The 27724-nt window shown below is 31.3% G+C and overlaps 1 protein-coding gene across 9 annotated transcripts; it reads right to left on the reverse strand.

The window, feature by feature from the left end:
- Positions 1–106: 106 nt before the first annotated feature.
- LOC6619454 (plasma membrane calcium-transporting ATPase 3) lies at positions 107–26644 on the reverse strand. Of its 9 annotated transcripts, XM_032724046.1 has the most exons (19): positions 26320–26441; positions 23603–23774; positions 23324–23518; positions 22973–23259; positions 22689–22899; positions 22295–22330; positions 20191–20600; positions 19894–20136; positions 19597–19838; positions 18781–19225; positions 18621–18708; positions 17801–18114; positions 17552–17750; positions 17283–17494; positions 17051–17202; positions 14086–14224; positions 8337–8348; positions 1555–1623; positions 107–731 (listed from the first exon to the last, which is right to left on the reverse strand). In XM_032724046.1, exons 2-19 carry the CDS (start codon positions 23757–23759, stop codon positions 510–512), a joined length of 3633 nt encoding a protein of 1210 aa, XP_032579937.1. In that variant the 5' UTR covers positions 23760–23774; positions 26320–26441; the 3' UTR covers positions 107–509. The 9 variants fall into 9 exon arrangements, 8 of the variants coding, with proteins under 8 accessions (XP_032579937.1, XP_032579938.1, XP_032579940.1 ...); XM_032724047.1 differs by lacking the exon at positions 8337–8348; XR_004362315.1 differs by lacking the exons at positions 107–731; positions 8337–8348 and adding an exon at positions 2663–3263 and having other exon boundaries at positions 26320–26442.
- Positions 26645–27724: the final 1080 nt, after the last annotated feature.

Below are 27724 nucleotides of genomic sequence, written 5' to 3' on the forward strand. Positions count from 1 at the left end.
AAAAAATCTTTTGGTCCTCGGCTTTTGCTGTATCTTTTGCACTGTTTGGTCGATTTATTATGCTAATGCCTAAAACCTCTTCCACGTGTAAGTAAATAAAAACATGTTTATTCATTTAATCATTTATTACATTAAATACGATAAAATATTAATTAATGGCTTCAGTGTGCGTGACAAAACCGATCCGCTTACATTTCGAGTTAAAGGTGGTTATAATCAATGTATGTATGCCCTTGCATTACAGTTATATTTCTATTAAGTACTTTTTGTATTTTGTTAGCACACATACTAACAAAAGAAATCGGAAATTTACGTTTTCGTTACGGATTTTTTTTGCTGAATTACAAAATGCTCTTTAACCAATTCACAGCTACATTTGCTGTTATCTTGAACAAAACTTTTTTTATAAAAATTCTAAAGCACTTAAGCTGTGCTAGGGATTTCTTAGAATTGTTATTTCTTAGAATGTGTGCGGTTTGTTTTCATATGGATATGGATTCCACTGAACTTTAAACTGCAGTTTCAGTATGACTGTGGGATGATAGACGTTCGACATCAATTTCGGGTATGGTCAGCTCATCAGGTATATTATCGGCATACTCAATGGAAGACGTTTCCGAAAGGCGTTTGCTCAACGAAGTCTGCTTACGCAATACCTCTGCCAGGGATGTGTTGGTGTGATCACCGTAACGGGCGTCCAGACCCTGGCGGAATGCGTTTACCACTCGTATCTAAGCGTATATTTAGCAAAAAGAAAAGAACAAAACCGAGAACAGTGACAAAAGGGACATAAACATAGTATAAGAAGAACATCTTTAATCAGTCAAGCTAAAGATCCAATTATGCACATTTGAACACACTTTCATTTATGTTTATGTGTAGTTCAAACTAAATACAAATATTATTTTGACAATTCTTACTACGAGCAGATGCGACACATGAATGATAAGTTAGATATTAAGCTAATAATGGGATATCCAAATACCAATTAATTCAGACGGACAAATTTTTTTCTTTTTAATATTTCGCTTATGTTGTTGATAATTCGGACGGCAGTAACTCGGCAATTTACCAACTATTCATGCATTATGCGACAACCTTTTTTTGATTTTATTTAAGTGGTGACGAACAAACACATTAAACAACTAAGTAGATCGTTGTTCTACATGATAGAAGTTTAAAGGAAAAACCAGTGGGCAAGAAAAACCAACTAAATCATAATTAAAAACGAAATACAACCATATATATGTTGGATATATATTGGGATTCTGAACTTTTTTCTTTTATTATCATTAATATGGTATCAGTTCCATTAGGTGGGTTAAAAATTCGGCATATTTAATTAAGCCTGTGCCTTGCCTTTCATTATCTTATTATTACGGACAAACAGACGATTTAAAAAAAATTAAAATTGTGTTCGTAGTGAAAAGACAAACGTACTACAAGTATATTATGGTTAGTTCTTATAGTTACGCTTTAGTCGAGATTGAACTTAATAATGCGTCTTATTTTAAAACTGTAAAAATAACATAAAACAAAATTGTTAAGGCTTACAGCTTGATCAGTGTTGCTCTTGCTATATGGGACCGGAATCAAGCGTTCTTGCAATTCGCCGCCTATTACCTTTAAGAATGAAGAGAAAGAGAGGGAGATAGAAAGTAATACAGAAAAAATAAGTGGGAAAGAGTAAAATAGTCATAAAAAGGTTGAAATTTATATTAATCTTGTCGCTATAAAATGGATCACTACAAACACTTTGGCTTTACTGTACTATTTTTCAATTCTTTAAAAGCAAATAAATATATGTTAAACTAATTAGGATCTTGGTGTTTAAAAGAAAACAAAAATATGTAATTATCATAACAATGTACGTTTTCGTAAAATTTTCAAAATACAATTTTTTATGTAATAGTGGTAGTAAAAGTGGAGGATGTGATTCAGATTTTTACCTAATAATAATTCTGGAAAGGACACACCAGGTCGGTTACGGGAAATTATGACAATTGTTTTATATATGCTGAAGAAAGTAATTATTATATAAAACATTTTCTGATGCACTAACATCCCGTTACCCATTTATTACGTATGCTCACGTACGTAAACGAGCGATTAGAATATCAATAGAAATACAGCATTTTTATTAATTTGTATGTTCTCATTTGTGAAAACAAGATTTTCCCTAGTAGATGGACCAACATATTTGAATATTTAATTATATAAATTTGATTACATCGTACGATAAATCGCGTTTACAGACATTTTCAGTATAAATGTACAAATGTGTAAATATATATATTAGATATAGAAAAAAACGGCATTGGAATTTTGAGAAGAGTAAAATACACATAAGATCTGAAATTGTGTTAGTAATAATACAAATGAGGTAATACATTTTTTTTGCAAAACAAGTTAGTTTTGTAAAATGCATGCTTGCTCACGTTTTTTATATTGAATAGTTAGGCATTATAGTTAGAGAACTATTGGTTAACTTTCTATAGGGTGTTCTTATAAGGTTTTGGAAAAAAAACTAATTTATATAAATAATGTTACATTTTCGAAATCGCTTACTACTATACATGCACATTTGAGTTTATGAGCTTAATAAGTTTAAGTTTGCCTCTTTAGAGTTAAAAGTTTAATCAAAAAAATATGGCGCATTCACCTTTGTTTTAACATACTGTTTCGATAAAAGCAAATATTTTAATAGCCATGTTGAGCTGGGCCATTCATTTGGGATTCCGCTTTAAGAAGCATAACCAGTCTAATTTGGAATTGTTATAGGCTTAACCATATTTGGTGCAAAAACCCACTAAAACCATTTAAATTCGAGTCTCATTCTGTCCATTGGAATGTTTAGTTTCGTTGTTATCACGTATTTTTTGTTGTAAGGTTTGTGCGATTTTAGAAAAGCTTTGACTGGAGGAAGGGGCGTTTGAGTTTGAGGGCATTGATGAGCGCTGGGAAGTTAGTCCGTTGTGTAAAGTACGCTGTTGCTGTTGCGGGTCTTCGTCAATATAAGATATGTCCGGCGACAGCATGCCACTTGACACGTTGTGTTGGGTATGCGGGGGTAGTTTTGGTTCCTGTTGTTGCTGGTGCTTGATGTAATTGGGGTTCAGTAGATTAAAATTGTACAACGGGTGACCACCGCTCACTGCAACTGGGATACCCGTACGGGGACTGCGTAAGCTATGTAAGCTGTGCATCGATCGGCGCTCACTTAGGTCTTCCAATGTCGAGCGGAAAGCACGAATCACACGCAACTGAAACAAACAAAATTAGACAAAAAACGAACAAAAACGGAAACATAAGCATAAAGAAAACAACGAACGAAACAACATTACAGTTACAACATATACATATATATTTTTGCATATATTGTATGTAAATTCCTATAAAAAAAAGCAATTTTAAATGATAAATAAAAAATAAAGCACAAAACATATTATTTTTATCGGGTGTCAGAAAGCGCTTTGTATACAACTATATAGTCTTAAACTAAGCAATATAAATTCTTTGCATTGCCGGTTAGGTAGTTTTTTTATACATACGTGTACTGTAGATATTAAAATACCAAATTCTTAGCATGCATATATAATATTTTATTACATGAGACAGATTCGAATTTAAACAAGGGAGGATGCTATAGTCGAGTTCCCCGACTATCAGATACCCGTTACTCAGCTAGTGTGAATGCGAACGCGAAATTTGAATAAAATGGTGAAAATGATAAAAAATTTAAAAATTGTTCCAAAGTGTGGGCGTCACCGGTTCGGCGGCTTTAGGACGTTAGAGTGAACGTGGCAAAAAGTATTTGGAAAATTGATAATAATTAACAAGACTAATAAAATTATGAAAAATGGTGGTTTGTGGGCGTGGCAACATGGGTCAAAAAACTTGCGCTGCGTCTTTGTCTCTAGAATCTGTTTGCGAATCTCAACCTTCAAGTTTGTATAGTTCCTGAGGACAGACGGACATGGCTATATCGACTCTGTTGTTATTGATCCTGATCAATATATAGTCGGAAACGCTTCCTCTTACATACTTCTCGACGAATCTAGTACACCCACATACTTCTCGACGAATCTAGTACACCCTTTTACTCTACAAGTAACGGGTATAAAACCTATCCAACTAACCGAAGAATAATTTTTCTAGAATTTTTTTTTGTTTGTATTTATAACTTTTTAGGCACATATTATATTGCATGCTGTTATATGTTAGGAGTATTTGTAAATAGTACAGAAACTGGCAAATAGTATCCGGCAATATACATAGTAAAAAAACAAATATGAATACATATATACAATTAACCTTGTAAATAGAAATAGTAAATACAATTAGTGTCTGCTGACTATTACAAAATATGATAATTAAAATAAACAAAAAAAAATTTAAAGCTAAGTACCAAAAGACGGATGTTATAACAAAGATTTATGTAGAAACCAAAGGGTAACACATACCAATTTTTAGTAACAATAAAAGAGAATTTTAAATGATCTGCTCCGATTAAATATTTTTAAAGAAATATAACCCGTTTCAATATCTTGAAATATAAATATCACACTATTTCGATTTTCATGTAAAATCGTCACGTAGGCAAGTCTATTGTCTTACTTAAGAAAAATTGTGATTATTACACAAATATTTTAAAAATCCCACAAAAATATTGTCCACTTTTTTTAACATGCCCTTTAAAAGGGTATTCAATCTTTTTCTTGTAATTCCAACATTACTTTATACATTTACATTTACTTTATAATAATAACGTAAAGAACAAATTAAAACATTCTGGGCTTAAGGGCGAAGTTCGAACAGCATTTGTTATTAGTTCTGTGCTGGTATAGTTGGGCGTAAGGTTCCGCAAACATCAAAGGAAAGCTTAGGTATATATTAGGCGAGCTTCACACTTAGCGGCATATGCACTCATTCATTATTTAACGATTTTTATTGCTAAAGTTTTTATTTTTATCGACGTGCATGGTGAACTTTTTAACAATGTTTTAATTAAAGTAAATTAAATATGAATATTTTAATTACGTACGTTTGAATGCCCATTTAGAAGTTTCGAGTTGGATTAGCTTTTGTTTTGAATATATTGTAGTTGTAGAAAAAAGTTAATAGAAATCAGAGAAAAGGTAGTAAGCATACAGAACATGATGCAGAGCAGAAGACACTTTTAGCCCGATGTTGCTGTTGTAGTTGAATTTTGTAGTTTAAATTAGTAACTGAAGCATCTATTGGAGGTGATCGATTGATTAATTTTTGTTGCAATTATAGTTGTTTTAGCATTTGATTCGTTTCAGTAATATTAAGTATTTATGTTTTTTTTATTAATTGAAGTTGCCGTAAATTATTTGATTTTTTGTTTGAATACAATTATTTTATTCCAATCATTGATTATACTTACACGCAGTTTCAGAGAACAAACATTTAAGAAATTTATATGTAACTAAATATAAAGTTACACATTCTGTCTGCGAGACTATTTTATCGGTGCAAGAGTTTAAGGTCCTATACAATTTTACTATTGCGTTATTTATCATTACGTTCTACTTTGTTGTTGTCTAAATTTAAACATAAAATGAACATAAGAAAATGTAATCAATTTGCTTTTTAAAAAGGTAAAGTAAAACACATATTTCATAGCACTTAGATCAGTGTTCGACCTTGCGAGGATAATTGCTGGTTAGTTTTAATGTTACATTTATGCAGAGCTTGTTGATATTTTATTGCAACTGTCAATTACACCTCAGTCTCTCGTATTGGTTCCGCCAGCTTTAAATTACAAAAATTAATAACAAATATCTCATAATTACTTTTGAAACAAACGATAATCAAAATTTAAAACGGATCAATCAATAATTGTACAATAATAAAAAATGATCAAGTAAAATGTATAGACTGGTATATATGTATATACATAAATATGAATGTATGATGCGAAGAAAAAGAAGATTTGTGTAAAAGATCATAGATTTATTATCTCTATGCCTATTCATAAAACATTTTACTGTTTATTTGTCATTTGGCTAAGAGATAAACTAATTTATAAGACCATTTATATACTCATACACATAGAACTCTTAACAGCGGTAGAATATAACAACGCCTTGTGAAAAATATATGGCAACTGGATACTTTGATTTTCATGTACTTTTTAGGTTAACGCATTTTTTCAAATATAATGCCTATCCTTTAACTATATTTTAAGGATTTTAGTCAATTTTAATATAACTATACATTTTGGTGCTACCTGTAAACCGTTGTTATTGTTCATTAATATAACTTTATTAGCTTATTTCAGAGTTATTTTTATTAAGTTTATAGTAACAATACCGTTATATAAAAAAAATACTGTACATTTGTACTTTGTGAATAAGTAGAGAAGTAGAAACTTGAGTAAGTGTAAGTTGGGATACTCCGTTTGCATGCAAAACTGCATAGTGCACTTAATACAAAAATGATATCAGGAACGCAATGGCAGAAATAAAACTTGTAATCGATATAATTCGATTAGCCACATCTTTTAATGACTAATAAAACCTTACAGCCCGTATATAATATGCAAATAGTCGTGTATTTGTCGATCTGTTGGGATGAATAAATTATTTTTTTTGGTATAACCAAAAATTTTGAAACTGCTAAACTAGCCAAAATTTATATAACTGTTCCAAAAATAACGAATAATCAAACAAATTTTACACGATTTAAGAAATTACTTTTAATATGTGTATTTTTTCAATATGTGCACGAGGACAGTTAAAAAATATCTTAGAGGCATTTTTATTATCGTATTTCATAGTATTACAATGAATAATAGTAAAATCAAGATACAAGATACAAATAAAAAGCTTTAACTTTTTCTTTGTATTCCTTCATACATCCTATAACATAAACCCAGTCAGAAATAAAATTTTCATTTTACATAGTTGATATGTTCATAAATTCCCTTGGATTCACTATAGACTATACTAACTAATCGATTACAAAAGAAAAAAATTGAGAATTCTAACACTGTTAAAAGGGGACATTCACAAAACCAAGGACTAGATTTTTAAGTCTTCTGAAATAAGTGGGTGTATTAAAAAAATGAGTACCATATCGGACAACATTTTTTGTTGGGTTGGCTTGACGTCAGAAAAAGCAACCTTACTAACACTTTGATCTTTAATAATTTAAGATGTAAAAAATATATTATATATATTGGTATTAGCATATTTTAAAAAGGAAAGATTGTTAGACATGAGACCAAAATCACACGCTCGACTTCTTCGGTTTGGAGTGGTTCTAATTTTTTATAAAACAAACCAGACCATTAAACAGAGCACCGACTGATTTTGTAAACGAATCGGGTCCCTTTTTTTAATCGGGTTTGGTTGCAGAAAAAATTAAATACTTTTTTACGGTGACAATGGTTTAATACTTGGGGTGTACGAGTTTGTAAAAACAATAAGCCCATTTCTACATTAAAACGGTCTATGGAATGGCTAATTGAATTTAAACGTCTTATTATAAGAATGAACAAGAAGACGACGGCGAAAATATAAACAAATGTAAAAGAATAATTATAAAAGAAGCTAAATTTAATTTTCTAAATTAATTCGGCCTGACTCGGACGGAAACATCGTTTCGGCTTTGCAAACCCACCGTAAGCCTATCATAAATCGTTAACATTCGAGCAACAAACCGAACTAAAGCCAAACTAATATGGGTTTACAGCCTTGGCAATACCAATATACCAAATACCAATTTGCGATAATACAAACTATTTTAGATAGCACCTCGGTATATCTCATTATTTGTTAGTAACTTTTGCTTTAAGGGGTCAAAAATATTTCGAATTTCATTAAATAGGCAAACGAAATATATGAGAATAACAATTAAAAAAAAAAAAGCAAGTCAATCTGGTCATTATGATCTTTTAGCTCTTATGATCTGATAGCCTCGAAACTATACAGTAAGCTTTGCCCACTTTGAAACTGTGTCCTTTCCAGAATGGTAGATACATGTATACACATCTTTCTTTTCATACTGAGAAAAACAAATTGTGAAAATCCGTTAAAATAAAATTATATAGCACATAAATATGTATTTACAGTAAGAAAAAAATTTAAGAGCCCACAGTTTTCTGAAAGTATATATAAAATCCATGTTTTCAGTGACATGGATGACAATAAATACATATTAACATAATAAGCTCTCATTGATGTCAGGGTGCAATCAAAATAAAAAACAATTTTTAACAAAACTATAATATTTAGAGATGATTTTTGTTTTTGATATAACAAAACACTGTCTAGCTGCCAATACATAAAATCATAGACAATTCTTACCGGTACTGAAATCTGGTCGTTAGTTGAGTTTGCACGTGAGTTTTCAATTGCAATTAATGATGGGAGTGACGATAGTCATACGTACAAAGAAAATAAGTTAATTTTTGCAGGTTTATTAATTTTTTGTTTTTATGTTTAATATAGTTTTCCAATTATTTTTTTTATAATAATTTATGTTGTAGGTTGAATCAATCGGGAATGGATAAGCAATAATTATATTAAAGGGACGAAAAATATTGAAATAATATTAGATGGTTTAGTAACATTTTTTGCATGATGTTTATGGTGATTGTGGTTCTTGTTTTGCAAATATATATGCGCTCATAAACTCTTACATTCGGTATTACAAATACTAACGTTGTGAGGTTGAGTATTCCGATAAACATCAATCATTATATGATTAATAGCGATTAGCGATGAATAATTATTTCCAAGTATTTAGCCACAGTTAAAAAAATTTATCAACACATGAAACCAACAACATACGCCCCGGACGATTAAGTAATATTTAAGCAATTAGCATTAAAGAAATTGTTTTCCACCGTGAGTGAATAAAATAGAAAAGAGGACTATGGAATAAGATTTTTCCACCATGTTCCAATTTCCCCTTCCAAAAGGTTTTCACGAAATTGAATTGGCCTTTGTTTTTTATTATTTTTTCACTTTTTATAATGTTTAATTTGCCTTTAATAAAAAATATTTTTTTAATAAAATATAGCATTTAATATATAGGTATGTTCGCACGTGACCGGAGTCATGGACATTCTTTTTCGACATCGACTGCGATTTAAAACTGTGAAACAAGTATTATATTATATTATAGCAAAAATTAAAAATAAATTCGCAAATAGTTATCTCCAAGTGAATATTGGAACAGGCACCAGTATTTTGCATTTAATTTAAAGTAAAAATCATTGATTTAACGTTTTATTGAACACGCGAAATATCAATAACACGTAGCAGTTAAAGTGATAAACATGGTAAACCAGTTTCCTTAGGGAAACTGTCGGTCTGCTTCACGCCTTGATATTATTTTAAATCATATTTTTAAAATGACGATTTAAAAATTTTTAAACGAAAGAACTGTTGCTAAGTGCTATCATGTCAGCTTTTTATGAAACAAGCAAGAGAGAACGCTTGCGTTTCAACTTTCACGACTATCAGGTACCAATTAATCATTTGTGGGAGTGCGAATTAGAAATTTCAAAATCTGTTGGGTATATTAATAGAATTGGTCATCTTGTCTACTATTAAACATCATAACATAATAACATAATAATCTAATCAAACAAAATCAAAACAGTTTTCAAAAGTGTGGGGATGACAGTTGAGGTGTGTGCCACCTTTCTGAAGCAAGCTTGGACACTGTAGGCGTCACTAGAATCTCCATGCGTAATATTAACTTTTGTAGTTCCTAAGATCACAGCGTTCATACGGAAGAACGGACAGACCAGATCGACTTGGGTTGTGTTTCAGATCAAGATAATAAAAACCTTATATGGTTGGGAACCCATTCTTCTAAAGGGACCCAGTGAGATGTGCAAATTTATCTGCCGCGGGTGCATAAATAAGCAACTTAGCTTCCTACCCATATCACTTTTGGCTTAGCGTTCTGCTGTTTAATAATATGTTCTTAAAATACTTTACATTATAAAACCGTTACATATTTAATAGGCGTTTTACTTAAAAAGCAGCTAAGAAAAAAGGACACTGATAAGGATCTGGAATTTGGTAATAATGTCATAGTCATAGTCCACAGATAGTATACACCCATTACCTAACAAAAGAGAGTGCGAGTGAGATCTAGATATGCAAGCAGAAAAGCGACTGTTTTCCACCCTTATGGCTTTTCACTCTCTTTTACTTTATAGACTGTGACACGCAATAAAATTTAAATTTGTCAAAAACTTAAAGTGGACGAGGACAAAATAGTTTTAAATAAGGAGGGAAGATAATATTTTGGAAAGACAGTTTTGAATAGTCTGTGGGGGTGGCAATCGTTTGAATAAAACCAAAAAAATAAGGCGTTACTGATATGATATATATTTGGTATAAAACCGATATATCGACGTTCACCCGTACGGCTAGTTACCTTTATTACAAATATATGTTCTGACCAAGAATCTGTTCAATAGCCGTTGCCGATATATTTATATAAATTTATTTAATTTTAATTTAAATTTAACTATGCCAAATTAAAAATAATTTTCCACCGACCTATAGAACGAAGTCGTTCATAATAATGTGGACGCGTAAAAACATCTTTATACGCATATATACTTTTATGCAACTATTTTGATTTCCTTATCAATATCCATATCCATCTGCATGTGAAAATATTCGAGTCGGACAATTTATTATATCCATCCCCTTCACACCTCATTTAGCTGAGTAATGGTGTAGAGCAAAATGTTATTCTGGATTCGTTTAAAAGTATTTAACAGGTAGCAAGAAGCGTTATAAAGTATATACATTCCAAGATCACTCCAAGTTGATCCGGCCATGCCCGTCTATTCACTGTGAACTTGGAAACTAAAAACGATTCATCAAGAGAAACCCTGCAGATTTTAGAGGCCAGACGCAGGACAATTAAGTTTCAGAAGACACTCTAAGGCTTGCAAAAACGCTAGTGCAGCACATTTGAAAAAATATTTATATTATTATTTTTTTGTCAATTTCTATCGATATGCCACGCTGAGTAACTGACATGGAAACTGTAGCGTTATTTTACGTCATATACTTTTAAATACAAAATTTACTAAAAAACAAGAAGACAGCTTCGGCAAGCCGAAAGTTATACTTATAGTTATATATACTTATTCCTATCGTTAATTAAACAAAGAAAAAAAACTGGGTTATACCGAATAAGTGAAATGTATAATTATTAACAACAAAACCATGGGTTCTTTTCTAATTATCTGATTTAATTCCTATGGCAGCTACATATGATATAGTTTAGATAAAATTTAAACCGAAAATATAAGCTTGTGTAAAACGAATGCATTAGAATCGAAAACGAAGATAGGATTTCTTCTAAAAATTGAATTTTTTCTGACTATGTCTACGCCATTTTTATAGGGCGCCGATCCAGGCTGATCCTACTAATATACTGCCCGCAATATATAGAAGAATATATAAAGCTAAGACTATTTTGCGATTTAAGAAACGCATTAAAAAAACGGACATGGCATTGACTCGGCTGTTGATATTGATCAAGAATATATATACTTTATATGTCTCCAACGTCTCCATCACTGCCTTCCAAACTTCAAATTAAAATCAATATATTCTCTAAAAGGTTATAAAAATATATAATCATTCCATTGAACCTAATATTAAATTGTATAATCCGAATTATATAATGTCGTAGTTCTCTAATTGGAAGCGATCAGCAGAACCTTTAAATAAGTATTCAAGAGACTTATAGATTAGGGAATATAGTCCCATGAAAGAGAATAGTATTATAAGGAAAGAAAAGAAAGAAACCCATGGCAAAAATATTCCAAATACGGAAAACTAAAGTTAATTTAGAATTCAGTTAATGAGATACTACTTTTTTTTCTAAAATGACATGATTGGTTTTAAGAAACTCAAGAAAATCCAGAACTAAAAATGAAAGGAAATACCAAGTGTTAATAATAAGTATATTTACACAAACATTTAATAGGTCATAGGATATAAAAAGAATTGAAAAGTATTTCATTATGTGGGGGAGCACATCTGGACACATATAATAAGTTACTTTAAATTTAAATTAAGGTATATATGTAGAATATATATATATATATATGCAAGAATATATATATATATATATTTATATTACTATTTCTGGTTTTATACACTTATCAGTTTAAAATGTTCTGAGCATTAATATGGCAGTAAAAAAGCTAATTTACGTAAAAAATATTAAAAGTCGGTAGACGAAAACCAGAAATAGTTTGCTGAAGTAAATATAGTAATTATCAATAAGAAAACATTACAAAAGACTAAAACAGGAGAAAAAATCGACTGATTACAGGGACGCTGTATTCTGGGCTTTTGTGTTTCTTATCCATTTAAAAATCGGAATCAGTTTAAAATGTTCTGAGCATTAATATGGCAGTAAAAAAGCTAATTTACGTAAAAAATATTAAAAGTCGGTAGACGAAAACTAGAAGGACAGATAGAGAGCTAGAAAAATGTGAGGAGCCAAGATAGAGGCATCATTGTAGTCTGTATCTTACACCAACGTTGTTATTATTTTTTAAAATCAGTACGCAACAGTTATCAATCTACAAAAGTTATGTAGGCAGAAGTTTTAAAGAGCCTTTTACTTTGCCTACCTACCTACCTAAAACGATAAATGGGAGCTCGGCTTGCCGAGTATTTTAATTTGTTTAAGGTGTGTGAATCTATACTCCAACGCATTAAATTTCCTAGTTTTCGTGAATGTATGTCAAGTTCGAAAAATATATACATATTGACACGAATACAATGTTACAAGAAAATTATACTATCAAATGACTCATTTAAAGATGACTCATTTATAAAATATATAATTGTTTAGGCCGAAAAATGAATTTTAAGCCCCCATACATGCGATCGAGTTCACGAAATTGGAAAATGTCCGAAATTATTATAAGTCGCACGTATTTTTAATATAAAATAAAATGATTGGTATGAAATCGTTTTATAAGCACATATATTATTATATACGTGAATATATCTTATGTTCTATGTCATACTGAGCTATTTTTTTCATCGTCTAAATAAAACTGTATTATGTATATTTAAAAAAAAAATCTTTATAAATATATATATATAAATATATATAAAAACTATATATAATACATATACCTATTTACATATACATATATAAAATTAATAATATAAAATATATAAAATATAAAATATAATATATATATACTATATAAAAAATAATAAAATATAAAAAATATAAAATATAATATAATATATATAATATATAATATAATATATATAATATAATATAATATAATATAATAAATATAATATAATATAATATAATATAATATATATAATATATAATAAAAAATAAAAAAATATAAAATATAATATATACAATATAAATGTATATATGTACATATATGTATTATATATAGTATAATATAACGTAATATCTATATATATATATATATATTATATATATATATATATATATATATATATAATATATATATATATATATATATTATATATATATATATATATATATATATATATATATATATATATATAATATATATATATATATATATATATATCCTATATATATATACCTACCTGCATATATATTATATATATTATAGGATATATATATATATATATATATATATATATATAATATATATGCAGGTAGGTATATATTTTATTATATTTATATATATTTAATTGTATATTATATATATATATATATAAATAGATATATTTTAATTATCGATTTTATTATAAATATATATGTATTAGGTAGGTATATATATATAATATATTATATATTGAATATATATATTTATTATAATTAAATATTTAAATATATATCTAAGATATCATCATATATCAAAGAAATAAATGTGATTAATGAATAGAAATATGAATTTATGAAAAGATATCACAACATAAAAATGTCATTACTTAAACAAATATGATACATAATTTTTGATCCTTTTAGGTAATTATTGTTTAGTTCTAGTTTTTTAAGACAAGTTAATGTTGTTATTGAATTGACACTTACTTGTGTTTGCAAGCGAGTTAGACCACGAATCCATAGAATTTGACCAGCCCTAGGCTTTTTATCAGAATCAATTGAATCAAAGCGTTCCTCACCCAGATTCATACCATCTGTGTACTCCTCTGGATGTCCGCGACCCCACCTATAATATAAGGATATAAATAAATAAAGAGATTATTTTGAGAAGAGAACGAAGAGAGACTGCTATAGTCGAGTTCATTGACTATCAAATTCCTTATGGCCAGAAAATAATATATTCAAGCGTGTTGGCATGACAGTTTTGAGCGGCTTGTGGGCTTAGGAAGTAGCGCGGCTAAAATGTTTTGGTATACCGATAGATAGGCAAGACAAATAATAAAACGAAAACTATCAAAACATTTTAAGAAGTGTGGGCGTGGCGGCGGTATAGGTGGCAACATGGTAACGTTCTGATACATTCAAAATTAAACCGTTTGTTTTTGAAAAGCTAACGGTACTTTCTAAAAATATAACTAAAGTTGCAAGCTTGTGTTCACAGCAGACAAATTCAAACTTTAAAGGAGTGAATCTCCGGTTATTATTGTTCAAATTGTAAAATTTAAAGTGGTTTGAAAAAGTTGTAGGTATTTACTTTAATCAATTATTTTTGTATTATATTTTCTATTAATGAAACATTTATGATAATACATATATATTGTACATTATGTGAATGTCTTTTTTATGTTTTGTTAAGGTTTTTGTATTTTGTATTATTTGTGTTCCCATATAAGTAACCGAAATACTAGAAATTTTTCATACAAACACTTTATGGCAGACCGATCGCTTTATGGCAGCTATATGATATAGTAGTCCGATCTGACAAATTATACACGTTACGTTACTTTACTCGATTTGTTGAAAAGTATTTAAAAGGCAGAAAAAAGCGTTTCCGACCATATAAAGTATGTATATTTTTGATCAGTAGCAATAGCCGAGTCGATCTGGCCATGTCTGTCTGTCCGTATGAACGAATGATCAGGACCATCATTTTAGAACAGAAACCACTCTTCAGAAACGAGAACTGCACGCATTCAGCAGTCAATTGGACAGCCACAGAGCCATATTAAAATAAAGAAGTGTTTTTAATGTTTAAGTGTTTTTTTTTACAGATAGATATTGGCAAGACAAGTGGGGCTGTGGCAGTTTTGTTCAGAAATCTATATGCTTTATAGTGTCGGAAACGCTTACTTCTACAAGTTACATACTTTTCAACGAATCTAGTCCTTTTACTCTACGTGTAAAAGGTATAATTATCCTATCTGATAAACCTACAGGTTAGAAAACCTTTTACTATTCATAGAAGTACGAATACTTAAAATAAACATACATAACCTTTTACTATTCATAGAAGTACGAATACTTAAAATAAACATACTTCTGGGAATAGAAGGACACATATCCAACCATATATAGTAAATTATATCTTATTGATACCGATCACTAGCCATGTCGATATTTCCATCGCCAAGATGGAAGTGTGTCCGTCCGTTTACTGGTCCCTCAGTTAATAATAATAACTCGGATCTTCGCACCTCAAAAAAATATATATATATAGCTGGCTTAGTTATCATTTTGTTATCATACATTTTTCTAATTCCAAACAAATCAGTTGTTTTTCATATATATATATATATATAATTTTGGGAGATCGTGCACGTCATTTTCTAAAAAAAAACACATGAGGTTAGTAAGACCGAAGGATTGTCAAAATGGATTGTTTTTTGTTTTTTTTTTACTTTCAGGTCAAGTCTGCATCCAAATATTTATTTTGCGGTGATCAAAGATACTCCTATAGAATTAAATATCTGCTATAGTGCAATAGTACATACATAGTATACATAGTACAGGTACCGTGGGACCCGTGCGAAAAAATAAATAAATATCTTTCTTTAAGGGTACTTTGATGACCTTTAATCTCTGCCGCACGGTAATTATCGACCACAGTAGTAAATTCAAAAGAACTGCAACGCATTTTTCAATATGGTGACCGCCACATAGTGGCAGATAGACATTTTATTGCATATAGATAGAAAATTTGGCAAAAAAAAAGATTGTTAAAACTCGCTTATACGTTATCCACACTACACTTGTGGACCGCATATCCTGCTACATGATTCAGCACCTTTAATCTCAAAATCCTGGGACACTTCAAAAAATCTTAAATTCCCACACCCACAAGCCGACAAGTACAGCCGAAAGCCATGTCAAGCGACAATGCAACTTTCTCAAAGCATTTTCATAATACTATTTGCTTTTCCAAAGATTATTATAAAATAGCCTTACACTTCCTTATTCACCAGCTTAAAAATTGAAACTGGAAATAATAGACATATGTAATAAACTTAATATTAGCGCTTACTAGTAAAATCTAGCGTAATAAAAAACCCGCAATTAGAAAATTATTCATTAAGCGCCAACACCAACGATCAAAATACAATATATTCTATATTCTCTCTATCTCTACTGTCAAAATAAACGTCAAATAAATCCGCATAAACTAATATTTATAAAAATAAACATTTTTTAAATTACGTACTTAAAGAACTTTTTTAAAATACGTAACATCACTTTCACTTGTAGATTAACTTAAAGGTAACTTATTGTATCTTACCCTTTAACAATTTCAAATTGTTTTTTTTTATATATTTAAGGGATAATATGCATATATTTGTAAATTCAAAAAAGGAAAACTTATAAACGTTGATTTATTTAACTGAAAGGTATATTTTTAAAAAATACATGCATTTTTTATAAAAGTTGATAATAAGTGTTAAGTCTATAGCAATCCAAAGTAATTAAAGAATACAATAAACATATTTAAATTTAACTTAGCCAGGCACTAGCTTTTAATGTGGAAAATCATTAATTAGTTATTAATTAACCTTAAGCCAATGAACATATATAAGATGGTATATATACATAATCGTAATAACGTTAAACATTTACTCACGATAATATCTTAGGTAATTTTCTTGTAGGTACTGAGGTTATCAGTTGTCCCCAGACAAGTGTACCAATTCCAAAAAATACACACCATAGCCACTGATCTAATGTTAAAGCCTTTGTCGAGAAAGCCATTTTACCATATTGGATGATTAGCACCTTAAATGTTGATAAAATAATTTAAATGTATATATATATTTATATATATATATGTATATGAATAACATTATATAGCATACCTGTGATATCATAGTGAATATCCATATGGTGTAAAATATGGGATTTGTAAGTAGGCCTTCAATGACATTGCGCTGCCCATGGATTTTTCTAGCGTTTATTTCATTAAACAAAGTCATCATGACAAAGGTATTAAAGATAATAGTAAAGTGCTGTGTTGGTCCCGCGTTTAGTTCTTGTCCACGTCCAGATTCAATATCGAGTATAACATCGCCTTTAAGAATAACCATTTTTTATTACAAAGAAAGCATTGATTATGAATATAACTTACCAACAAATAACAGTCCGAATATTATTATTAACTGATACAGCGCCTGACCCAATATGTTCTTCATCATTGTGCGGGAGATTAATGGTTTTGTACGGCCATAGGGTTTACGGAGCAATAGATCTGGTGTAGGAAACTCAGTTGCTAATGCAAGTGATGCCAATGTATCCATTATTAAGTTCACCCACAACATTTGCACTGCCTGAAATTTTGCTGTTTTTAGATTTCTCCTTTTTTCTTTTAGTAACTTACTTTAAGCGGTGAATCTTGCACAGCACACGCACCAATAAATGCAACAATTACAGCGACTACATTTACTGTTAACTGAAACTGCAAAAACTTAGCTATAGAGTCATATACGTTGCGTCCCCACATTACAGCTTTAACAATGCTGCTAAAATTATCGTCAGTTAATATTATATCGGAGGCTTCTTTGGCAACATCTGTTCCGGCTATACCCATAGCAAATCCTACATCGGCTTTTTTTAAAGCTGGACCATCATTTGTACCGTCTCCAGTTACAGCAACAACTTCTCGGTTTTCACTTACAGTGCTGTCAATTATACCTATAAATACGTAAATTTTGTATTAAAATTAAAGTAAATTCAGATCGATTTGCGCTGTTCACTAAATTAAAGAAAGACTTTTACAAAACCTTTACTTCTCAGAGTCCCATTTTCATACCCGTTACTGTAGTGTATCAGTAGATATCTACGATATCGCAGAAATATGACGAAATTTCGCGTTCGAATTTCCATAATCCGAGTAACGGGTATCTGATAGTTAATCAAACACTCTGATAGAACTTTAAAAAATCACATAGCTTTCACATTGAAGTCCATCTTTCAATTTTTAAACGCACGAAAAGTTCCTATGTTTTTTTTAATAGTTTTTAAAGGTTACCAATTAATTAAAATTACTATTTATTTGTTATTTGTTGCAAATGAGTTTGTTTTCTTTTTTACGGTTCACTAAACGAATTTTTTTCCCACATACACATTCAAAATATCCTGATTTCTTTTATATGTTAATGCGGAATAGCAAGTTCTATTAAAAGGAAATTATTACAAACCTTTTACTAAAGTATACTTGTCAGTTGGGGATGAGCGTGCTAAAACCCGCAGTTTGGGCCATACTTTATCAATAAGGTGTTGTTGAATCTGTTCATAAATACAAAATGATAAGATACAGAATGTAAGTATATGTGTCATATTTGTATTCTTAAAACATACATCTCCATTGCTATCACGAATACGCCTATTAAACTCTTTGCCTTCCAGAATAAGAAAGTCATCATTGGGACGCAAAATGCCGCATTTGCTGGCAATTGAACGTGCTGTATTAATATTGTCTCCGGTGACCATCCGAACGGTTATACCAGCGCGTTGACACTTTCGAATTGCGTCTGGTACTTCGGGACGAACAGGATCTTCTATACCAACCACACAGAGGCATGTAAGATTTGTCATAATGTTTTCCTCATCATCCCAGTTAGGTTCGCCATCAATATGCACTTCGTTAATTGCGGCTTTACCAGGCACAAAATCGCGGTATGCTACAGATATGGTCCGCAAACCGTCACATGCCATTGGTTCAATAACTTCACGTATTAAACGCTCCTGCATCTCTCTCGTAAACTTCTCCAAAGTGCCCTCATGTCCATAGATAAAAGCACACCTGCAATGATTTCAAAGCATTGCAATTGTTGTCTTTGTGAGTACACTGCAGGATTTTTAGGAAACTAAAAAGTATGCCCAATTTAGTCTTCAGGGGCGGAAAACATTCATCGAATCTAATGGAAACCCATTTGAGTTTCGATTACTTAGCTCGCGTTTAGCTGCAGTCAGAAAAAAACGACCTTCATCAAAAGCGTCCTTGATGAAGCTTTTTAAAAACGTAGTTGGCATATACAATGACTTCATTACTGCTAAAGAGGCGAAATGAAAATTTAAATTGGTTCACGGGCTGGAGCTAAGTGAACGAAAGGCAAATGGGTTGTTATACCTTCCGTAGCTTAAGTCTTTGTTCCACTGTCTAATAATACGAACTTTTTCATAATAATTTCAGAAGCTCCTTTAGTATACAGTCGATATCCTCCGTTAGGACGGGGTATCACAGTACCCATGCTCTTGCGAACTGAATTAAATGTATATACGCGTGTAAATTTATCCTCTGTAATTTCATCTCGAATAGATTGATACTTCACACCTAACCCTTGGACAAATCCCAAAAGAGCACACTCCGTTTTATTGCCAACTTGAATTGGTAAGTCTCCTGGGTTGTGTCCAGCCTTAAAAAGAAGAAATATTTATAGCTAAATAGGCTTGATATGAAATGTAATTTACCATTATATTTGAGGTGTAAGCCGAGTTGACAGATATTCCCATTGTAATTAAATTTCCAACATGTTGTGGTATATCGCTTAGGGTTGGCAAAACCTTGCACAATTTTTCACATATGTAGGATTGTACAACAGTCATACGATTGGTCGTAAGAGTGCCAGTCTTATCAGAGCATATGGCAGTGGCATTACCCATGGTTTCACATGCATCCAAATGACGAACCAAGTTATTGTCCTTCATCATTTTCTATTAAACAAACGGAATTAATCACATGGTTCCGTTTACATAAATTTAACTAACCTTGACTGAGTATGCTAGGGAAAGGGTTACTGCCAATGGAAGTCCCTCAGGTACGGCCACTACTAATACTGTAACACCAATTATCAAATGCTTCACCAAGTTATTGGCATACGTGTTTTTCCATGGCTTCTCGTCAATAACGAACGTTTTAATACAAAACTGAATGATCAGAATTATAACCGTAAGTACGGCAATAGTCGACCCAGCATATCCAATCTGTATAGCTAATTTTGTTAGTTTAGCTTGAAGCACAGATTTTTCTTTTTTATGCCCTGTCTCAGCCGCTCCTGATGACGATGATTGCGGCAAATGATTTCCTTCAGATTCAGATTTGGTTATCTCACTTGTGACTGTTTCGCGTTGAGATGGCGCTTGGGACCCCTTTATTTGCGATCGACCATCGTTTTCACCTACGTACGACAAGAAATATTTAAAACAATAAACACATACAAGATTACTGGCTGTATTTATTTAAACAAGTTAATCAAATAAAATGAGATACGTTGTGTTTGAGTAGCTTATTTAGATTTGCCGATATTTCAGGCAAAAGTTTTCAAAACTAAATGTATTTGAAATATTGTTATGTCCGTTCGTTCGAATGTCCATTTGTCCCTATGATACAAGATTCATAAAAAAAAAAGAAAAGAAATACATTCCTTTCTGCTCAAGTCGTTTTTAGAACAATGGCACGATCTTTCTAATGCCGACAACCCGACAAAAACTGTTACTCCCACACTATTGAACCCTTATTTTATTTTGTTTTTTCATGCCTATTCTATATATTTGCAAAAAAATAAGTGGCATCTAGCTGAGAAGCGCGTCTATCTTTCAGATGATAGTCAAAAAACCCATTCATTCTTGTTTTAAGTTTATTTTTGCAAGGGTATATGAGGTTTGACTTTCCTAAGCCGGCGTTCTTTCTTTTTAATGTTAATTTTGTTAAATAAGCAACCCAACATTATAATTTTAATTCCCCCTCCGATATTATGACACGTCATTGAAACATTTCCCACCATGTGATAAATAAAATATAATAATTCTAGGTCAACTAATTAAAATAATAAAGAAATAATAATAATTTAAATAGGAAAAAAGCCAATGCAAATTCTAGTTGTTGAAGATTTGATAGCTTTCAACCACACGTTCCACACACACGTTTGTGGGCGTGTCAATGTTTTAAAACAAACTTGCACAACTTATTTAACCGTCATTAGATGCGGAAATCTCGATGTTCATGTAGACATCACAAGATCTAGTTGAGATCAAAAAGATTTTTAAGAAGATCGAAGAATTCATAAAATTTTAGATTGTGCTATTATTTAATAAAATGTAAAGTCAGTATAATAACTTTGTATTACAGACAGACAAAGTCTGAAAAAATGTATTTTAAAAGACCTTAAAAATCTTGTTTGGCAAGATTTGGAATTTAACCAAGTGAGTTACAATTTATATTCTGTTGGGACTCTGAATTTTATTATTATCTGTAATAAGGTTATTTATTTTTGTCAATGAAATAAATATTTAAATTTAATGGCAACTTTATTTGAAGATAGTTTTGGCTTAGCTTAGCTAAGCTGAAAATTAATCTTTTGAGAATTATTCCTATTATGACTGAGAAGTTGTTATCACTATTTGAGAAAAGCCATTCCTAATAAAAAATGATACGGAATTTTAAGAAGAAATGATAGTCATAGTTTTTATTTGGGGCCAACGACAATTTGTACAAAGGATCATTTAAAACCAGTTACTAAAGTCACTTCGGAGATAATATTGAAATAGACTGCATTGATTAAGCTGATCGTTCTCGCAAGGATATCTATCGTATAAAAAACAATTTCGAAAAAACAGCAAAAACTGGTTTCTATTATAATACTGTTATAAAAGTAATAATTGTAATTATTTTTGAAAGAACATCGAAAAAAGATACAAAGCCCTTATATATCAAAATGGAAACATCATCATAGTCCTCTTAAACCTCCTTGTTACTAACAAAACGTCGTGAGTATAAGTGTCTATTGTGTTTTCGCCAGTATACTATTATTTGCGAAAAATATGTGTTTGTTGGTTTGCAAATAATAAAAACAAGTATTACGCAAAAATTCACCTGTCAGATTCTTTTGCTTGTTGGCCCTTTTCGCTTCTGGGATCGACAAAATTTTAAAACCATTAATGGTTTTATTTGTTGAAGACATTTGTTGGTTGTGTTGTGGTTGGTTGCAGGTTATATTTGGTAGGTTGGTTGACAGATTGGTTGATTGATTGGGTTGATGGAAGATGATGGGTCAATCGATTCACATCATGGAATTCACATATGGAATATGTGAACAATTGGAATATGAAAAAATAGCAACAAAAAAGAAAATAAAAAATAAATATATAATATACATCCTAACGACAAATATATGTATCAAAACAACATTGGTAGGATCTTATTTATGTCTTTTACGTGGTTAAAAATCATACAAACTATTATTTTACATTATTTTAATTGTACTAACCTTTTTTCATCTTTTTAATTTCCGCTTCCTGTTCGTCAACTGCCGCACCAAGGAGCGTAAAAATTATACCAGCTTGTGAGTTTACCCCTACGGCTGTAACAACCATTTTGCCGCTTCCTTCCATAACATGCGTGCCGGATAGAACCATGGGATCGACATCTGGCCCCTTTTTGACATGATCAGACTCGCCAGTCAGCGAAGATTCGTCCACCTACAGAATGAAAAATTACCACCAAATACTTTACTGATAAAATAGTCTTTATCTAAGTTTTCACGTAACTAACCTTTAAGTCGTTACTTTGAATAAGACACCCATCAGCCGGCAATAAGTCTCCATATTTAACTTGAGCAATATCGCCAACAAGAATATCACCAACTGATATTTGGCACACCTCTCCTCCTCTAATAACTGAAAACTTGTGCTCACCCTCTATACGATTTTGCAGACCTCGAAACTGTCTTTCTTTAGAGTAATCATTAAATGCTGTCACTATAACTACGACAATAACAGAAATAAGAATGGCCAATCCTTCAATCCAACCATGGTGTTCTTCCTCCTCCTGCAACACAGCTTTAAAATAAAACAATATTAAAATACAATATTGTATTACGGACCACAAAACTAAACCACTTACGCGCATCCTCGTCGGCGGGTTTATAAAATGATAGACCAAGCGATACCAATGCAGCTACCTCTAAAATAATAAGGGTCACGTCTTGAAGAGCCTCCCAGACTAGAGTCAAAAAGGTCTTTGGTGGCTTCGGTGGTATAACATTGGAACCGAATGTTTCACGTCTATGCTCTTCGTCAGCCTTCGATCCACTTAGGCCTTATGGTAATTCAATTAAAGTATTGTAAAAGTAAACTCAATATAAATTAAATATATTAATATTGTACATAGAGAACAACTTACCTTCATTGGGAGATGTGTATAACTTTTTACATAATTCGTGAATGCCACCATTTTCAGCTATCTTCATAACACCCTCACGACCACGATGCTCCATGAGCTCACGCAGCTGTTTAAGTGAAATACCATATTGCGCCGGTCTTCCATCTATAGTGGCCATTTGTTATGGTCTTATCTGTATTTAAAAATGTATAAATTCAACAGTAGCCTAACATCTTAATAGGCCAAATAATTTATAAATTTTTTAAAGTACTTCTCACGGAATATTTTCGTTAGTTTACGCGCAAGGGTGTGAGAGGGAGATATGCAAATGGACCATTTATGTATGTAAGTATATATTTTTTCGAATGGTAAATATACCATTTACCATGCCATTTTTGTGTGTGCTAAAGGGTAATGAAAATAATGTGTATTTAGTAGAACACGAAGACAAAAGAAAGTAGAACTGTGTTCCCATTGCAGGGAATCTCTGCTACAGTGAATTTGTTTGTGACCATGCTCACAATATGAGTACAATATGAATCGCACTGATCTTAAATTGCGTACTAAATGGAAAGTTATTTTATTTATCTACTGACAATTAATCCGTTGACTATAAAATTCATTCGAACCGTAACTGTATATGTAACCTAAGTACGTAACAATTTGAAGGACCTTCGGGAGCAAATTCCAGCCGCAGATAGGGTATAAAACATATAAATTTCGGTCGTTTTTTTTTTAATGTAGATCAGTTGTCTAAATATAAAAGAATGTCGTGCAATTTTCTGTGAATAGCTTCTCAGATCTGCGCATAGACTGATATATTTATGTAATCTTTATTCAAATTGACTTATTTTAGAAGCCGGACATGACAATTTTTGACATGTAATTCTTGGTAGTAAAATTGCACTTAGTTATTGATCATTTACAAATAATAATAATAGATTTCGTTTTTAAAGAGGTTTAGGCTAGTCATACAAACAAGGAACGTGTTCAAGATAATGCAATAAATATCTAGCTAAAAGTGGATCGATTCGATTCCATTTTGGCCAGGAAATTGTTATTAAATAATCGTTTTTGTCAACGATAAGCTTGCAATCTGATTAAGACAATCCCCTAATACTATTAAAAATCAATTTTTACCGAATTCTGTAAAAGCTTTTGTAGAGCATAGTTGTGCTCACACAGATATCCTAAGAAATTGTTGTATCTATGATTCATATTTGTATATCATACTCTACCCAGAAATGTATACATTGGTTTGATTTAGTAGTCAACCCTGACTACACAGTCAAGCTATGTAGACCAACCAAACTAGATCTGTGCGTTTCCAACCATTTAAAGTATATATTTTCTTGATCAGGATTAATAAAAGAGAAACTGGCCATGGCCGTCTGTCTGTCCGTCCGTATAAGTAAGTTTAAGCTTTCAATTCTTAATCCGATACTCGGTTCAAAAGATTGCGGCGTTTTCAGAGTTCTTTAGTGGAACAAGTTTAGCTGATTCGGAGATTTCACCTTCACGTAACAAACCCATTTTAAAGTTCCTAATATCCTTGCAAGTAAAATTCCAAAGGGATTTATTTTAACAAATTTTGTATAATCCTTTAAATTTCTAATTCACTTCTTAAAAAAGACAGAATCCTATACTCAGCTAGCGAAAATGCGAGCCCTAAATTTGGTGTCGATAGATAGTGTGAAATAAAATAATAAAAAATTAAAAATATAAACATGAGTCAACCAACTTCTCTGCGTCTTTAGAATCTGTATACTTAACCTCAACCATCTAGCTTTTATAGTTCCTGAGATCTGGACGCTCATACGGACGGACAGGACCAGATCGACTCGGCTATTGATGCTGATCAAGAATCAATATACTTTATATGGTCGGATGTGCTTTCTTCTGCCTGTTACATACCTTCAATGAATCCCTTTTACTCTACGAGTAAAAAGGGAGTACTAGTACTAGTACTAGTACTAAACTAAAATTTTTAATATTGAAGAGGTGTGAACGTTTTCCATAAATAGAATAGAATCACGCATATGTGTGTACGTCAGGAAAATCATTTTACATGTATCTATTTTAGTTCTATTTGACAAATATTCCGAGCCATTGGCCAAAATTCTTGCAACAAATACAAGCTAGTCGGTAACTGGGCCTCACTCTATTTTTTGCACATGTTAAAATTACATATATAGTACATGCATTGTACGTACACATGAATTATTTGATATGATCACACAGGAAATTAACAGGTGCACAGGAAATGTATCCTATACCATTGGATTCTATATTTCCTTATAAAAACATAAACATACTTAGTGTATGGATAAGGATAATGAACACATCAATTCAAATTCGTGACTTGTTTAAACGAAGTGCACCCCACCCACTCTTCGCCATCAGGAATCTTACGTCATATGTCACGACAAGAACTACATACATACATACATATGTATGTATGGTGTTGTTGGCCATATTGGCCATGGAGTAAAATATGCATACACACGTACTTGTGATGAACCTTCAAGCAAATGAAAATTGTATACATTAGTACTATATGGATTTGATTCTGGGTTACTCTATCAGTAATTTTCAGCTTTCATTTCATTTCGAAGACTGTGTATGTTCGGAAAACATACAATATAATATGATATCATGTTTATTTCCTGGCCACAAAACATTCTTTTGCGTACCCATTGCTTTAACTCTTAAAAAACTGTATATTTTGGAATACGTACACAATTAGGAGGCGAATTAATTGTACACGACTCAAGTTAATCGCCGCAATATATAACGAAATATTTAATATAAATTACTGACACTGTGACGCCTTTCTTTTCAGCAGTATTTATTTCTCCACAGGGAAATATATATCGATATATCAAACTTTTACCATCGAAGTATTCACAAAACTGTAAGACTCTATATCGATGTATTTTCACATGTAGTCTCTCAATAAATTATTTGATTACGCGGCGCTAGCAAAAATGTTCGTGTGTTTTCGTAGTAAATTCTCTTCACCTTTATTTTTAGTTAAAAAGGTAGAAAATCCGTAATGCCTACATATAACTTTACACTGAACTGCGGCAAAAACTCAGTGCCACAGTTATTTAAAGAAAAGTATTTGAAAGATAGCTGTCCAGCTGTTTGTCTTGATTGTCGCATCAGCTTATCTTTTGCTTGCCTATCTACGTTAGTACTGCGGCGATCACCTACCTGTGAGATAAGAACATAAACGTTTTCTTACACTCGGAGAATATATATGTAATTGTGTTAAAAAGATATTGATTGTCACTACCACAAAAACAAAACCATTTTAAAAGTCAATATATAATATATAAATTTTTAAAAAAGTCCATACTTCTGAAACGAAGATCGTTTCGATCTAATAAATTAGAACGAGTTCACACACATTTCATAGGGATATTGTTTAAGCGCTTACATATGTACATTTAACATTTTAAACCTATTGTGAAACACACAAACATTATGCATAATGCATAAAACGCTAATATAGCAGGTATAACTAATGAAATCCTGTTGTTAGATAATAGTAGTTAGTGGTTAGTCCTAAAGAGAAAAACCCACTCACTATACCCCTATATCGTGACTACTCGTTGAGAAGTATGTAACCTTTTACTTGTGGGGTAAAAGGGTGCACAAAATTCTTTGAAAAGTATAAAACCTATATACTTTTGAATACTCTACGAGCATAATTTTTTTCTGCAGTGGGAACGCTTAGCTATTTTGTAAAATGATCTTATATACTGTTTCCGCTGTTTAGTTAAAGTAAGTGGGCAATATTCAGATTTTATCCTAAGCAATCGATGTATCGATATTTTTCTTGTGTAAGTTCACCCCTAATAAGTACTTGCGTGTGTAGGTCTCAGTTCGGCTTTTAATTTTGTTAATTTTTAATAGTGTCTGTCTTTTTGAACATTAAAACGGAAACTTGTTGTATAGCATTTAAATATAAACTTCATATGAAAAAAATCGCAAATACCAAACATTTGGATGATCTGTTAAAGTTTTGCGCGTAGACCTATAGGGAAGCGTCTAGTTCCAGCATTGCCAGGCCAAAACAAATTGTGAATTATATAGAGAATGCCTTTGGGTTTTTAGTATTTTACAATTAAAGGAAAC

This window comes from Drosophila sechellia, chromosome 4 (genome assembly GCF_004382195.2).
Source record: "Drosophila sechellia strain sech25 chromosome 4, ASM438219v1, whole genome shotgun sequence".
NCBI classification, from domain to species: Eukaryota; Metazoa; Arthropoda; class Insecta; order Diptera; family Drosophilidae; genus Drosophila; species Drosophila sechellia.

Excerpts from the sequence above, each read along its gene's own strand:
- LOC6619454 (XM_032724044.1), bottom strand. The coding sequence starts at position 23,759 with ATGGCCACTATAGATGGAAGACCGGCGCAATATGGTATTTCACTTAAA. Across the intron at positions 22,331-22,688 it reads AATTAAAAAGATGAAAAAAG|AAGCGAAAAGGGCCAACAAG; the intron begins GTTAGTACAATT and ends TGTCGATCCCAG. Across the intron at positions 19,226-19,596 it reads TCTGAAATTATTATGAAAAA|GTGTGCTTTTATCTATGGAC; the intron begins GTTCGTATTATT and ends AAATCATTGCAG.